This window comes from Ambystoma mexicanum, chromosome 14, assembly GCF_040938575.1.
Source record: "Ambystoma mexicanum isolate Mex_15411 chromosome 14, UKY_AmexF1_1, whole genome shotgun sequence".
Taxonomy (NCBI): domain Eukaryota; kingdom Metazoa; phylum Chordata; class Amphibia; order Caudata; family Ambystomatidae; genus Ambystoma; species Ambystoma mexicanum.
In genome coordinates this window covers 385,818,172-385,835,208 of record NC_090940.1, presented here as the reverse complement: position 1 = coordinate 385,835,208, position 17,037 = coordinate 385,818,172, and the positions used below count along the sequence as shown (strand labels likewise).

The 17,037-nt window shown below is 47.2% G+C and overlaps 1 protein-coding gene across 1 annotated transcript; it reads left to right on the top strand.

The window, feature by feature from the left end:
* Positions 1–818: 818 nt before the first annotated feature.
* CHAC1 (ChaC glutathione specific gamma-glutamylcyclotransferase 1) lies at positions 819–6,418 on the top strand. Its single transcript, XM_069637508.1, has 3 exons — positions 819–1,322; positions 2,201–2,236; positions 4,559–6,418. The coding sequence occupies exons 1-3, from the start codon at positions 1,149–1,151 to the stop codon at positions 4,964–4,966; spliced, it is 618 nt and encodes a 205-aa protein (XP_069493609.1). The 5' UTR covers positions 819–1,148; the 3' UTR covers positions 4,967–6,418.
* Positions 6,419–17,037: the final 10,619 nt, after the last annotated feature.

Here is a 17,037-nt window from a genome sequence, read left to right as displayed (position 1 = left end):
GGTTTGCAGCACGGGGTGACCAGTGTGTGCAGGGGAGAGAGGGGTGCAGGAAAGACCAGAACACAGGTCAAGCCAGGAATGTTGGGTGGACACCCAATCTTTTTGGTTAGGCCTTGAAAGCCTTTTGACCTGGGAAGAGGTAACATTTTTACGTGAACTGAGCCTTCTGAAGTGAGATGCCAAATTGAAGGATTTTGCACTCTGAACTGCTTTTCTTTTTCTTAATATTCTTCTGTTTTCTTTTCTTCTTTTTTCTTGCTTTATACAGTGATGATATATGTGTTTTAATACGTACTGCTATTTTAATTTTGGGAAAAGTCGAGTTCTTGGACTAAAAAACAATACATACATTTTAAAAAAGCAAAGTCCCAGGGTGTCCCCTGATTTTATGGGTCTCCTACGCCCCTGTGCTGTGGCATTATGATTTCCAACTTTAAAATTGTGTTTGGGTTGTTATTCCAGGGAATGCATCACTGCGGGTGGGGGGGGGGCGGCACGATGCCCCCACTAGGTCTGATGCAACTCAGACACCGCTTGCTGGATACTCGGCTCGGCTCTCTGAAACACCGGCCAGCCCTTGCATCATTCCAGCAGTGATTGACAAGCGCACCAGCGGCAGAGGCCCCCGACTCTGATGTACGGCCATTTCAACCAACCAGCTCAACCCTTTGCCTGGAGAGGAGGCGGGCTCAGCAGACCCAGCCTATCATTCTAATTTAGAAGGCTGCGATTGGCGAGCAGAGGATCTCTGCCCATCGCTTGATTGGCTGAAATTAACCAGGGGGTGTGCCTTGGGAAAAGCGCTGCGGCACCTCAGAAATAAGAAGCCGGGCAGGGCTGTTTACGGTCACTGTGACAGCCTGAGGGGGTGATTAGTGGTGCCCATCTCGCGCCTTCTGCACGAAGTTAAATCCATCTCCGGGCTTATGTCCATGAGTAGAAGGTGGTCCCCGGAGACCGAATTCCGAGAAGCGGGAGCTGATCACCCAATCCCCACTCACCCAACTACCTCAGTGCCGGTGACAGCTAAGGACAGGGCCCCGAGTGCTCCCTAGCGACTGCAGCATCCTCTGCCCAGAGACAGGAGGTCTGCGGGTACCAGCCGCCCCCTGCCTCCAGCATCGCCCGTCGCCCTCAGCAGCGCCGCCATGGAGCCCTCTACCAAGCCCGACAGGCGCCGGGACGCCCTCTGGATCTTCGGATACGGCTCACTGGTGTGGAAGCCGGACTTCGAGTTCACCAGCAGCAGGGTGGGCTTTATCCAGGGCTACAGCCGCAAGTTCTGGCAGGGAGACACCTTCCACCGGGGAAGCGACCAGATGGTGAGTAGCACTGCCCACGCCCGGTGCAGGGATGGGGCGGAGAGGGCAAGCAAAGGTCCGGTGGTGTAGGTCAGTGTGTGGCATGGCAGAGGCGAAGTTACTTGAACACCTGTCCTGTCTTCTATAGCGGCGTCGCTAGGGGGAGGCCTGGGGGGCCAGCCCCCCCCCTTTCTGTTAAACCATGTGCCCCTCTACCTGAGACGAGCAGTGACTGTGTTCTCCGCCTACTTTTGTCTGTGCTCCCCTACTTTTGTCTTTGGCCCCCTCTGTGCCCCTCCTAAATTTGATTCCTGGTGACGCCACTGGTGTTCTAACCCCCTCTTCAGCACCTGACCCACCGACTGGGCAGATCGCAGTAGAGTGCGCCGTCTGCCTTGAACTGTAAATGTTTTTAAACAGCTGTTTCGTAGGGCCCTAGTTACTTGTTTCCAATTCCTCTCTATTGTGTTCTGTAAACTACTCTGGTGACTGGAGCCCCCACATCAAACCTTATGTTGAAGATGCTCCTTCTGGAACAAGTCATATCTGCAGAGCGCCTTGAAGTCATGTCTGCGCTTTAAAACATTGCTGTCACAAATTCATAACATGGTTGAATAACCCGTATTACAAGACAGTCCTCGCTCCACCCTATATGTTTGTATATAGTGCTCTACTGTCATGTTCATAATTGGCGCTTTAAAGGTGTCACTAACATTGCAGCTGTGCTCTGCACACTTACTGATGTTCTACTAACAGGGATAATGGTCCCTTTGCTCGGGAGCTCGCTTTTCCCGTTTTAAATGTGACGTTGTAAAGACCAGCTTCTAGATTTGTTGCGGTATAAAATGCACTTCTCTGGAGCGTCCTTAAACTTACCTCCCCTTTCCTTCCCTCCTCAGCCTGGCCGAGTGGTGACGCTGCACGAGGACTATGATGTGAGTATACACTCTTGTTGTGATTGAGTCAGCAAATATCAATGTATTGTCCAAATTCAAGAGCTGGGTTCAGAGGTGTAGTCCCCTCTGAGAGACTGTGTGTGTTTCTATAGTGTGTGGTCCTAGATGTGAAGCAGTGGAGCTCTGTACAGTGGGATACAGTGGTAGGGTACCAGACACACTATTATGGAGGGCAAGCCGCAGGTGCGCACAGAAACTCCCCATGTGGATTGTATTTCATGCACAATTCGCATCACATTTATCAACCCCCTCCCCCCTTGGGTACTACTCCAACAGTCTGTCACAAAAGCAATGAATTGCCATTTGCAACCGTCGGCCACTTTTTTTTATTGGTGCCCGAGACACTTTTATGCTCCAGTCCAACCCCCGTAAACAGCCCAGGCGCTACAACCCGCTAATGGGAAGAGCGCAGTGGAGGTCATTTTCTAACATCCTGTAAATTGCACAGAGGAGGACCGGTTACGCTTGCACTGCAAAGTGGACACAAATGTGTAAAAGTAGGCGAAACCGCGTGTGCATGGCAGTCAGCCTTTAAATGTATCCCTATGGAATCTGCATGCTTTTGAACAGGTGTAAACAGGAGGTGGGTGCCATTGGAATTCAATGCTTTACTTCAGCATGTGGATTCGTATGGCGGTGCAAGTGGCGGAAGCTGTGATTCTACTCCATGCCCACTCTCCTTAATACAGACCAATGTGTGTGCAAATGGCTCTGAAGCCACTGGCTGCCTGTCAACGCCATACAAAGGTTTCAGGTGATGCGCAGGCCATGGGATCCTGCATTCCTGTGATCCTGCATTCCTGGGGCTGCAAGAACCTTCTGGAGAGTCAGGTTTGCAGAGTGACACCTTGTGCACATTGCAGGGGAACTAATGCCTTTTTTAATGGCAGCATTCATTGTGTTAACACATGCTGTTCCGATTGTTTATGTTTATTGAATTTATATTTTTATGCAAACATAGGGCACACGTAAAAGAATGAACTGTATTAGGAGCATATTTTCCTAGCAGATGAATGTGTCTATATAATGAGCATTCAATCAAGTCACTTTAAAATCCTAGTGTAACCCACCACTCTGAAGACCCTTTTTAAATCGGCCTATAAGCCGCTGTATAACAACAAAGCTGTAGCGGTATGTCTATTTGAGTAACAGTCGCTATGTAACAAAACAATAGATATAAGGTGATAACGAAAGTGGAAAGTCCGTCGTCGCCATCACCTGCCAATGAGAAATGGAAATAGGCGTGAAAGGAAGACGTTGGGCAACCCTGCGAAATGCAGGGCTTCCCTCAAAGGCGGAGTGCCGAGCAGCTCGGTCATGCCTGCGCAGTTGCTAAGTGTGAGGATCACTTCCGGGTTGGCAACGGAAGTGTCTGCGGAGCTCGTGCTGCAGTTACACTCAAAGGATACACTGCATAACGAGTGCCTCAGTTCATATTCTGTGGCGCCCGGGTGGGCGAGGCATACTGATAAAAGTCGCCCACAGTCGCCAATAGCAATTCACTGTCTGAGTAGTACACAAAGGCGAGTTTTTTTGGGGCAAAATGTGTTGGGAATTGTGCATTTTAGATATTTATTAGAAACGCCGTTCAAAACTACTAGCTGCACAGTTAAGTAAATTGTCAAAACGTTACACTTTGACCCAAAAAATGGGCCCACACTATCATGTTTCACCTACACTTCGGGCATTGCCCTGTGGGCTAGTCCAAGCCTGAAGGGTATTGCTCCAGTCACGGTTAGATCACCTTTTTGGCATCCACGCTATACTTTTAGTTCCCAAAAGCTTTAATGGTGTGAGATCACACTTTATCTGTGCAGCCTGTAACCTTCACATAACCACATTGTTGAAAAATACCCTGGAGTAGCCTTTCATACTTGTAGGTGCCAAGCACCTGGTTACCATATTTGGGAACTATTGTAAAGACACTTAAGAGAGGCACAGTCGATAATAAGAATAGTTCATTGTTTAAACACTGACCACAGACATATAGATGGCATACATATTTCCCACCTCTTGTTCATGCTTTTTCCCACCACTAAAAGTAAGTGAAACCTACCCAACCCATATGGACCCTTCATCCCCCATATCCCAAGTCCCCAGAAGCACTGCCTGTCCATTCAATCCATCAGCCACCCCCAAGCTACCCTCACCTACCTTACACTTCATGGCTCGCATGTCGCTTTCTGAAGCTGCCAGGATGCACAACTTTAATGGACTAGAATTACGCGTTTTACTTTCTGTTTAAATGAGAGCACAGAGCACTGGCCGGAAGTTAACCTCTTGCTGTATTTTCCATTCTAGGCCTGCACATGGGGTGTCGCCTATGAAGTGCGCGGTGACCAGATCGAGTCCTCGTTGGAATACCTCAATGTCCGGGAGTCAGTATTGGGGGGCTACATCACGGAACTGGTGAACTTCTATCCTCAGGATGGGCAGGAGGAGGAGGCCTTGCTGGCGCTGGTGTACATCGCCACCCCCATCAATCCCATCTACCTAGGCCCTGCCCCAGAGGACGAAATCGCCGCCCAGATCATAGTGTCCAGTGGGCGCTCCGGACACAACATTGAGTACCTGCTGCGACTGGCGGACTTCATGCGCTTTTTCTGCCCGGAGGCGGAAGATAAGCACCTCTTCCAGATAGAAGAAGCCCTCATCGCGATCCTGCCATGCCTTTACAGCCCCGATGACCCAATTTCCCTTCTCTGCTGAAACACAAGGTGGCCTAGTCTGCCAATGGCCTACTTAAAGGAGTACTGCTCACTACAACTTCACCCCACTTCCTGAGCTTGACATGGTTCACTCCATGCAGTGAGATAAAATCCTAAGGAACTAACGCTCCTATGGATCAAAAAAAGACCATGTACAACTAGAGACGTCAAGTCTTGCAAGAAAGTCATGAGTGTCTGTGCCTCTCGGAAGAGTCAGTCACTAGCCAGGCAGTTGCCCGGGATGTTATGATGTTACTATCATTTATATAGTACACCTTGCCGTTTGCATGGTCCAGTTGCTCCGATGTGACTGACTGTTCACTCCAGTGAAAAGCCTTAAATAGACATTGGCCTGATAGAAACTCTTAGTTGTCCTGCAGGCCTCCCCACCTCTGGTTAGAAGCACTTATCACCACGATCAGATGGCAAGATGTACTGCTTGCGTCCCGTGCGTTGCTTCCCCGAGAAGGACGTTTGGCTGCCCGAGCACCACACCAACAGTGTTGTACTTTCACCCATCTGAGTTGGCCATGTTTTTTCTTCTTTTATGCAGCCTTCACGACGAGCAGGACTCATCTGGGCTGTTCAACTTAACAGTATCTTGTTTACTCTACCTCCACATTTGGTTCAGCCATTCCTGCACACTGTTGGTTAGAGGGAGCTGCGTGCACGCTGCACCCCAGCCTTTAGGATGTAGAACCATGACTAATGCACACCCTTGGGTTGCAATTCCTTTTTTGCCAAGTTATACACCAGATCTAATGTTGGTTAATTAGAAGGTGTAAACTTAGAGTGTTATTTTTAAAATCTGCATTCTATTTATCTAATTTATTTTTTTGTTTTGGATGCCATTGTGACAAATCCAGGTGACACGTTAGACGACTCCCACTGGATCCAGTCACTGGCATGTGGTTGTTAGCCACAGATCGGCCTGCTGTGGGTAAAAGTACAGTTGGTGGCAAGTACCTCTCGGTTCTGGTTATTGATCCTACCTTCTCCTATTGTCTTTCTTTCTAACCAGTAGAATATATTATCTTTTCTCATGCTCGCCATGTAGAGTCCAATGTCCCAAACCACAAGGCAGGATCTGTCCCAGCAGAAAGCATTTACAGCTGGACTATGTATCAGGATGAGCAGCTGTCTTGCAGGACTCCACATGCACGTCCAGTTCTTCACTCCTCTTTCAACCAATTGCGGATTTATAATGAACCTGAGTAGCTGCCTTTGTTGTACCAATTAAACATTAAGAATGGTTAAAACGAGCAAAACGTGTGGCTTTTGAGCTGCAATACCACACCTCGACTTTTAACTGTAGTTAAAAGTGGAAGCGTGGCATTGCAGCTCACAAGCCACTCAACTGTGCTCATTTTAACCACTCTGAACGTTGTCTTATGGCCAGTATATGCACTGCACACTTTTTGTACAAATTAAAAAATATATATTTTTTGAAGAATGACCCAAGGAAATTCTTTTAAACGTTCTTATCTGTTTGGAAACTGTCAGTGTGATGCTGCCATGCCGTACATTTTCAGTGTACTGCCTAAGTGTGGTTTGAGGGACTAGGTAGAGTAGAGCACCGCGGCAGCCATTTTGTGCTTGTAATGATTTATTGCTGTAGTATTGTGTTTCAAAGCAGTGCATTCTGCGGTTTTCCATTTCCTGCCATGTGTCTATTGGCCAGTCGTGCAAGCAGAATCAATGGCAAATATTGTAGGAATGACAAAATGGCTGCCAGTGGAAGGTCTCCATTTGGAGCTAATTAAATAATTTAATTTTGAGGAATGCAGGGATGCACCTGTGACCGGCTGAGCTCATAAACCCTCATATGCTATTATTGCACCTGTTACAAATAGCATTTAGTTAGAAAAAGGCTCCATGAACCACTAGTGGCATCTGCATGAACCCCATAGGACTCTGCGCCCCGGTATTATGCGAATTAGAAGACAGTGTTGCCGAAATCTTGTGTTAAGTGGATGCTTGGGACTGTTTCCTGCTTCCAAATAATATAGAGAAGTTACAATAGTTGTTTCCGGATTTCCCCTCAACAGTGAAGAGACACCATTCTTAACTGAAACTGTCGTCCTTATTCTAGTAGCACCTATTCTTTGGAGGAGGAAGAAACAACACTCAGCCTCATTACGAGGTGGGCGGTGCAGGTTATATGCAGCAATATTACAGCATACTGCTGCAGTACTGTACTGTGGCGGTAACGGTCATACAGTTTGGTGGTATCTCGGCAGATTTACTGCAGAGATACCGCCAAACTCAAAATGAGGCCCACTGTCCTTTAAGTCACAAAATGCAGACGCTGGGTTGCTTCATTTCACTTTCCTTAGCTGTGCTTTACCACCCTGACATCACAGGCCATGAGAACATCCTGATGATTCCAGATATGGTTTAAATTTTAGGCGTCTGGATTAAGGTGTAGTAGCAATCCACCCTACACCCCATGTCAATGCATTCCCTGTTTTTTGCATTTCCCTTCTGAACTTATGCTGGGTCTGACAGGTCTGTAGTTATATCTAGAAAGCAGGGCCACAGCTGCCCTGAACCTTCAGGGGGCCGATGGCTGGGATGGTCATCCACGTAAGTCTTCTCCTGTGACATTGCGGGACAGGGAGGCCGGCATGTGATTCAGAACCATTGTGGAGAGTGGGACTTGAGCTGCTAAGAGCCCTTTCTATTATCTTGGAGAATCACAGGGTTTCTCACTGTATGAGCCTCACGATGCCTGGAAGAGACAGAATGAATGTATGCCATGTTTGGCTGGGGTTGTTTCCAAAGCACACTGCTGTCCATCAAGCCACCCTGTGCTGTCCACGTATCTTCTTCACCTGTGCGCTAGAGAACTTACATCAGCAGGCAATCTGCAAACGGCACAAGACCACGATGCTTGTTGTATATGTACTGTACCCAATTTCCTCTACTTGTTTTCGAACTGTGAGTAGTTTGAAAGAGTGTACAATTGTTATCATGTGACCAAAGCTGCCTACTGCCCCCATGTCACAAGGATCCCTTTCAGCCAGCTCTAGATTTCCAGCCAACGGCCCTTTGCATGCTTGGTAAGACTATTTATTCATAAAGGGACAAAACTGAAACTCCAACCATACAAAAGGCAGTTGGTTATCAAGTCTGGGCTGGCTGAACGGTCACTTATGGCATGGAGCCAGCTTGCAGCAATGAGGGCCTCAATCCTAGCATTGGGTGTTTTTTTTTCTCGTGTCATAATGTAAACTAAGGGATCTGTAGTGTCCATAAGTCCATTTCAGCCCGGGGAATACAGTGTTAATGTGCCTGTCACGTTAAACTGCTGCCTTACCACAGTTCCGCGTAAGACCCACGTGAAGAAGGAGTTGTGCGTCCAGGCGACGCATCCTTTTCCTGGAAGCAGACACTTAGTTCCCCGTGGGCTGGCACGGTTCCCAACAGGCAGCACCGTGTTCCTGGGACGGACTGTGCGCCCCACGGCGTTCATCCAGGAAGATGGCCGGCGCCCTGCTGTCCCGACCCACGCCACTTGCCTGCGACACTTGTACTCAAAGGCACGCTTTTCGAAATGCAATGTTCTGTTTGCCAAAGGAATGGAGGAAAGAAACTGTACATGAGGCTCAACGTGTTCTGTGCTTATAAAGAGCACTTCAATCCTAGGCGTGTTTGTATGTTTTCTCTTTGTTTTGAGGATTGGGAAAGTAGGCTTAGAATATGTACTTGTGTGTATTTGTGATGTATGAATGCGGTTAGTAAAAAGTCACTTTGTTTGCGGTCGATATTTAAATAAAAACTGAAATAAAAAAAAAAAGAAAGTCCAGTGAATCTCCTGAAAGTTTTCATAAATGTGTAGTTTATGACAGACAGTCGGTGTGTTTGGGAGAATGGATACGCCTTTGAAGTCTGCAAAGTACACCCCGTTTTCCCATGATGCTCAGTGGGTAGAGATAGGCCTGCATGGACCACACTCCAGGTGGATTTGCCAGCCGAAGTTCTGCAATCGACACGAAGGCGCCAGAGACCTCAGCACAAAAAGGCCATTCAAATATTCACCAACACATGCATCACTGAACCTGAAGCACAGAATACACTGATGAGGGTGAAAACTCCCTGAGCCTTCACCCCCTGCCCAGCATAAATCCCCTCTCAATGCCCTGCCTCTCCACCAACTATCCATCTTAAACTCTATTTGCGCATTCTTTATTTTGAATTGCATATTTTGGTTGTGCCCCCTAGAAATATTGCAGAAGAATTAGGGGAGCAACCAAGGATATCCACCTACTGATGAGTGTTGCCAGTCATCACTCACCACCGAAGAAAGTTTATGCCAAAAGAATTCCCTGTGCAAGTGTGGTGATGCCATTGACCAGTGAGGCAGCTGCAGAGGTGGTGTGCATGTAATCAGCTTCCGCATAATAGAAAAGATGCCAATATTGCATCCTTGATCCACCTGCAGCACCTATAACCTCACAAACACAAGTAGAGGGACGCCGACCAATAAGGGCCAGTTTTATGTCTATTATCTTTTATCAATGGTGGAATTGATTGAATATAAACTATAAGCTGTGCCTTGTTCTTTTATATATTTGCACGGTTTGTTTTTAAACATGAGCACCATGCATAAATAAAATAAGGGCCAGTAAATAGAGAATAGATGTCTTCTTGCAAGCACGGGTAGAGTGGCATTAAGCAGTATAACATATCATTAGCAGTGGCGGCCCGTACGTTAAAACACGGGACAAGAAAAGGCCAGATCCATGATCCAGAAGCAATATGAGTAAGCCCAGAGGGATTTCGACGGGCGTATTTGACAGGGGGATTTGGAGGGTAGTACGCCCAGAGGGATTTGGAGAGGAGTAAACTCAAAGGGATTTGGAGAGGTGTAAGCCCAGGGGGATTTTGAGGCGAGTAAACCCAGGGGGATTTGGAGGGGAGTAAACCCAGGGGGATTCGGAGGGGAATAAGCCCAGTGGGATTTGGAGGGGAGTAAACCCAGTGGCATTTGGAGGGGAGTAAACCCAGTGGCATTTGGAGGGGAGTAAGCCCAGAGGGATCTGGACGAGAGTAAGCCCAGAGGGATTTTGAAGGGAGTAAACCCAGAGGGATTTGGAGGGGAGTAAGCCCAGAGGGATCTGGAGGGGAGTAAACCCAGAGGGATTTGGAGGAGAGTAAGCCCAGAGGTATCTGGAGGGCAGTAAACCCAGAGGGATTTGGAGGGGAGTAAGCCCATAGGGATCTGGAGGGGAGTAAGCCCAGAGGGATCTGGAGGAGAGTAAACCCAGAGGGATTTGGAGGGGAGTAAGCCCAGGGGGATTTGGAGGGGAGTAAGCCCAGAGGGATTTGGATGAGAGTAAGCCCAGAGGGATGTGGAGGGCAGTAAACCCAGGGGGATTTGTAGGGGATTAAGCCCAGAGGGATTTGGAGGGGAGTAAGCCCAGGGGGATTTGTAGGGGAGTAAGCCCAGAGGGATCTGGAGAAGAGTAAACCCAGAGGGATTTGGAGGGGAGTAAGCCCAGGGGGATTTGGAGGGGAGTAAGCCCAGAGGGATTTGGAGGGGAGTAAGCCCAGAGGGATTTGGAGGGGAGTAAGCCCAGGGGGATTTGTAGGGGAGTAAGCCCAGAGGGATTTGGAGGGTAGTAAGCCCAGGGGGATTTGTAGGGGAGTAAGCCAAGAGGGATTTGGATGGGAGTAAGCCCAGAGGGATTTGAAGGGGAGTAAGCCCAGAAGGATTGGCTCTCCCACCATTGCAAAGACAGTTTTGAAGAAAATTCGGTTGCAAAGTAACCCAGTGTCACACAGAAATATTTCTCTGGCAGAGCAAATAATGCCCACACACACTTCAGATTGGCCACACACAAATACAGAACCACACACCTGTGTTAGATAAGTAATGCATTGCCCTAACACGCCCAAAGAACTATAGGCATCACAAAAAGTAGCATGTCTGTAAGGCACACATGCAGTTCATTGGGCAGCATCCCTTTTCATCAATGTTGCCCTCCAGCGATACTGCTTGGAATGTACACTGCAGCAGAAGGTAGCTGGACTGCTACTCAACGGCGCCCTGCCCACTGTGCGCCCCCCAAAATTCCGACGAAACAGATGGCCTGGAAAAAAAGGCCACAAGTTACTATGTGCAGCAATCTACCATTTAGTAATATTAGTTCTAGCCTGCTTGCAGGTTGGCGCGCAGCGGACACTGAGAGAGAGCTATTCCAAGTAGAGGCAAGGGCAGACTTTCCGGATGGCCCCCCTCCTATGATCAGTGAAACCAACTTTTCCAGCTGATTTCTAGTTTGGAGTTGGGGGCCAAAATACTGAATATCTGTGGCCCCCATCTCCCCATATCGCCTTTAGCACACACAAGTAACCACATGCGGGAGCTAAATGTGAAGTAAAAATAAAAACGTACATTTCTTTAGTCGTGCGACGCCACGTCTGGAACAGGAGTCCGTTTTCAGAGTTGATTACGGCCCAGATCTTTGAATTCCCCACCCCTTGAATTCTGCCCACCAAATCCCACCCACCAAACCCCTTTCCCACAGTCCAACCTGCCAACTATTTCTTTCAGCTATTCATCAACCCCAGACAGATACAGACTCACACCTTCACTCCTTTTAAGTTCTTAGAACAAAGATACCAGACAAAGTCAAGTTCAAATCTAGAAGACCTGGCTTGTGGCCTAGGAAATCAGGGATGGTGTCTTTTTTAATTGGGAGAAGTGCGCCTTGATGTCGCTCCCCCTTCCACTATTGTTGCTCATGTGCTGATGACCTTCCAAGTATCCAAGTGGTTGTTAGTCAATGCCCAACAATCAGTGCTTTCAAACTATGCCGTCTTGTAACTGTTGCAGTAGCCAATAATTTGTGGTTTTGAAGATGTCTTTCTTACTTTTATCAATTATGGGGTGGTACATGGAGGGGCCAGTGCAAGACCTCTTTAGAGCAACATGTGAGGCAAAATGAGTCTGATTCAATTTCAAAATGCGCAGTGGCAGAAAAGAGAAAGAATATCTGCAGAATGATTGCAAGGTAATCCAGCAAACTGCAGGCATTCAATATGCCCCTTTAGTATACACTGCCATATACAAGAAAGGCAAAGGGGTTCATTTTGGAGTTCCCCATACTTTGGTGGCGGGGACCTTCTATGTTTACACTTAAGCGTAGACAGGTCGCCACCAAATTTTCCTCATTTGCATGGCGGAGTGCAAAAGGGGAGGGCTGTATGCCGCCCTTTCGCACTCTGCCGTCTAAATGAAGAAAACGCCACCTGCCATGTATGCATGGCAGGGTTTACAATGGCTCTATATGGGCTCGGCCTGCTTTTTGCTGGTGCATAGAGCTGGCAGACCCCATAGAGATCTCCAGCATTTGTGCTGGCATGAAAATCAATTCCAAGGCAAATGCTGCAGTATTTGTATGGCAGAGAGGAACGGAGCAGCAGAAACGTAAGTAACCTCCCACTCCTCCTTTCCGCGATGCAAATTATTGAAAATGTGTCATAACGGAAATGAGATGCATCAGCATTACGCATTGCTTTTTATGAATGTAATTTCCGTTATGCAGGGCTCAAAATGACCTCCAAAATATTTTGGGTTGCTGAAAAGCCTATCTAGAAGGCTCTGCTTCCACATCTCAGTATTGGCAATACACTCGATGTGCAAAGCAATTACATTTTAGAGTTTGCACGGATCCAAAGGGCTTCCTCTTCATTCTTTCAATGTGATAGACCTGAAAAGTCTAGCTGGGCAGCAGCACCAAGGCTTCCTTTCACACCTTTGTATTTATCAGCCAGGTCTACGAGCTTCCAGCTTCGGATTTGGGATTCTGATTCATATTGCAGAGACAGGGTGGACACTAAAGCAAAGTATTCAACTGCTGCAACAGAGAGGAAGCTGTGTCCCGCCCCCCTAGCCATACCCAAATGCCCATGCACTCCATAGATGGAGTACAGGTCAAGTGGGCCATGATGGAGGTGCCTCTCTCTAGCAATGTATATGGCAGCCAAGGGGAGGGATGGAAGAGGCCGGGTTCCGCTGGATCCTTGTGGCTCATCAATGGATCATCAGAGGGAGCAGTGGGCAGAAAAAGGAAGCCCTGCTGTTTCCTATGTCGCTAACTGCTTTCGGCACTGGCACTACACAGTCCAGGGACCAGCTGATTAAGTCTTTGCTACCTAAGCATCAGCCTCAGACAGTTGGCTGAGAAAATAGTAAACAGTTCGGTGCTCCGGCTGGTATGCAGCCAAAGCACATACTTTGAAATCGAAAAGTGCCTGGTTTGTATCCTGCATCTACGCTGTGAGTCAGAAATGAAAGCCAGACAGAGGTTTGCAATGTTTTTGGTTAAATACTTTTATTTTAAAAAAAGGGGTTCTGGAAAGGCCTCTCGGACCCGCCCTAAGAGGAATTTGCCTGCCTAAACCAAAAACTAAGTATCGGTCTGTGCCAGGATGTCAAAGCAAAACTGTCCTGTGTCAAAATGTTCTATAATGGCCATCCCATTATAAACTATACTAAAAGGTGAAACAGGAAATGTCTTTAACCATGGAAGGTTCGGAAAAGTGTTCATAAAGAATACATTATGCAAACAAAAAAGTTCCTTAGAGAAGAAGGTTTTTGGTTCCAGAGAGTAGTCCCCTTCCCCTGGATTCTTCCTTGCTCCTTGGGGCTTTTTACACACAATAGTTATTTGGGCCTCACTAGACCAAGTACCACACTTGCAGCCAAAAACAGTTTGGATTTACAATATTAGATTCTTCTTTCTTGTTTAACACAATCCTTTCCAATTGTCTGGTATGCTCTCCTGCTGGGACTTTTGACACACCCACTTGAAATCTCTTGGTTTACTCTGCTGCCAGGGCTTCTGTTTACACACACTTGGAGCCTTTGCCCACTCCCACAAGTCCTTATATATAGGGTTGGATAAGGTATCCCTGTAATAGGTTATCCACTCATTGTTATTTAAATGTTTGCACTTAACACATCTACACATTAGGAGATGGGTTAGTTGCAATTTAAATTCTCCCTTATCGATATGTCCATACTGTGTATCTATAAATTGCATTTATGTATTTTCACTTGGCATGCTCGCCGATACACCCCGCCTTCCCCTCTGCTTCTGTGTGGACTCAGCGGTCTTCGATTGCATTAATTCTCTCCCTTACCGTTTGCAAATGAAGGTTTCCAGTCTGCTTTCTCCTCATGGCCACCTTCTCTTCGTTCGCTGGTCCTCCGCGGCTTCTGCTGGACGCTCCTGCTTTCCTCTCAGTTTTGGTAAGTGCAGTGCTATTTTTCACCATCTGTTAACACCCAGGTATCCCTCAATGGCTCTAAGTGTTCCTGCTGTGGTTCTTCACTCTACAGCTTCTTTGTCTGTCTCCGAGCCGTTTAGTTTCTCCACACCGGTTCTGGCTCTTCAGTTCCCCGCTCTGCGCAGCGAGGTTCAGCTCTCACTCGCCAGTCGCCACAGCAGCAGTCAATGTCTCTCTCGGTTTGAGCTGCTTAAATTTCCCAGGCACAGATGTGTGCCGGGAAACATTAACAAGCTCGTCGAGCTTGCAATCCCTTCTGCTCCATTCTCTCTTCATCGTCCTAGTATTTTGAGGATTCTAGGAACTAGTCCATTAGTGACAATTGATTTATGGACTTTGAATAAGCATAAAAAGGTTTTGATGGATAAGTGGAGTTGCCAAAGGTGATTCGATCAGGTTGGCAAAGTTAGTTTATAGACTTTATATGAGGGGTTTTCCTGTTCTTCATAGGAAAAGGAGCAGATGCATGACAATAGGCCATGAGGGTTTCAGACATCGAGAGGTTATTTTCAAGGGGAAATAGGGGATACCATCTCTCACCCGATGGAGCCATGGCATCTCCCCGGAGGCTGTCTCCTCACATGTGATCCTCAATCATATAGCTGCACCAGGATCAGGTAGCGGCTGCCGTGCTCTGGCCCCATGGGAAGAGGTTACCGCTAGGGGATTAGTGATGACTCCATCGGATTCATCACAATTGTATTGTATTGTATCCAGATTTATAGAGCGCGGCAAAGACCTGAAGGCGTCAAGGCGCTGAAGGCAACGAATCGCCAGAGAGGGAGAAATAAACAACCGTGGTCAGAACAGACACGTTTTTAGCTGTCTATGGAAAATGGATATTGCTTGAATGCTCCTAACGTGCAGAGGGAGAGCATTCCACAACGTTGGAGCCAGCACCGAAAAGGATCTGCCTCCTGCCCCAGAGCGACCGAAATGGGGAATAGTCAACAAAGCTGGTCAGTCGAACGAAGGTCTCTGTTAGGTTGATAAAGAGACAACTTCGACTACTGAAGGAACATAGTACCTCAGAAGTGGATGGCACAATGGACCACCCTAGACCTAACAGGGAGCCAGTGAAGATGCTGAAGTAGGTCCTGAGAATGGGCTAATCTAGGGGCGCAAAGAGCCAACCTAGATGCCGCATTCTGGAGGATCTGAAGTCGATGGAGAAGAACCTCTGGCTGGCCCAAATAGATGCCAATGCAGTAATCAATGACACCCATAATGGCAGCGGTAACAATTTTGCTCTTTGCATTGTTGGGAAGAAATGGGAGCACCTTCTTCAGTACCCTAAGTTTTGCAAAACCGCTTTGGCAGACCGCAGAGATGTGCACCTCTCTAGAACCTGATGTCATGATCTTGATTCCAAGACTTTTAACTAGAGCGGAAGGTTTGGGACAAGGTCTCAAACAAGTGGGCCAATAGTCTGGAGTCCAACCAATGGATGGCTGGCCAATAACTAGTATCTCAGACCTTTCATCGTTCAATGTTAGCTGATTTTCGGACATCCAATGGCAGACAGCTGAGAAGCAATCTCTCAAAAGTACTGAAGGACTTTCCTTAGGGGAGTTGAGGTGAATACATATTTGAGTATTGTCTGCATACATAAAGAAATGCACACCGAAGCTGGTAATAAGCCGAGCCAGGACAGCCATGTATAAATTGAAAAGCAGAGGGGAAAGTGCCAATCCCTGAGGGACCCCGCAATCAACCACAATGAGAGGAGAGGCAAAAGGAGGGAGGGACACCACTTGGGTACGACCAGATAAGAAAGAGGAAAACTATTTCAAGGGCATTCCCAAAACACCAGCATCCGATAGACACTGTAGCAGTCTCAGATAGTCGACGATATCAAAGGTTGCAGAGAGATCAAGTAAGATAAGAACACTTGTCTCTCCGCGGTCTAATGCAAGTGCAACGTCATCATGGATAGCAACCATAACTGACTCTGTGTCCATTGCAGGACGAAAGCCAGCATGGAAAGGGTGAAGGATATTGTTAGCCTCAAAATAGGTTGAAAGCTGAGGAGTGACAATTGATTCCAATAATTTGGTCAGAAGCAATGTTGGGCAGTAATTTTTCTGCTGCCAATGGGTCTAAAAGGGGCTTCTTAAGCAGCAGGGAAACAACTGCATGTTTAAGGGAAGGGGTAATGAATCCAGTAGCGCATGAGTGTTGAAGCGCCTCAGTCATGCTACCAAATTTAAAGATGTATCCTACAAAATATACAAAGGAATAGGATCCATAGGTGAAGCAGATTTAAGTTTCAGAAGCACACCTGCAACCCGACTTTCTGTAATAGTAGCAAAACTGAACGTGCTAGAACAATTAATAGCCTGGCAGTTCAAAGAAGTAGCAATATTAGGATTCATGATTCTCTCGGCACATATTTTATCTCTAATAGTACGGACAAGGCTCTTCTTTAGCAAATCTTTATTTCTCTTTGTGTTTTCAAATAAGCTGCATCACATTAATGAATACTTTAATTCATAACATTCGCCCAATATTAGCACCATACAAAATCCCTGGAGACGAGTTCAAGGTCCTGGGGGATGGTGTTATGATGGAGTCATCACACCTTATTGTGCCTGAGTCTGGCTAGACCCCAAAATGATAATGCACCAAATTCTGAAAGGCCCTTCTGACCAATGTGATCACCATGGTGACTACTCTATGTAGGGTGGGCCAAATCCAGAAGCACTGGTAGTTCCTGAAGAGAAATGGTGTGCAAGCTGATCTCAGACCATAGCAAGGAGATCCAAGGTACAA

Bases quoted from the DNA above. Each gene is read 5' to 3' on its own strand.
- CHAC1 (XM_069637508.1), top strand. From the start codon at position 1,149: ATGGAGCCCTCTACCAAGCCCGACAGGCGCCGGGACGCCCTCTGGATC. The intron at 1,323-2,200 runs GTGAGTAGCACT...TTCCCTCCTCAG, and splicing joins ACCGGGGAAGCGACCAGATG to CCTGGCCGAGTGGTGACGCT. The intron at 2,237-4,558 runs GTGAGTATACAC...TTTCCATTCTAG, and splicing joins CGCTGCACGAGGACTATGAT to GCCTGCACATGGGGTGTCGC.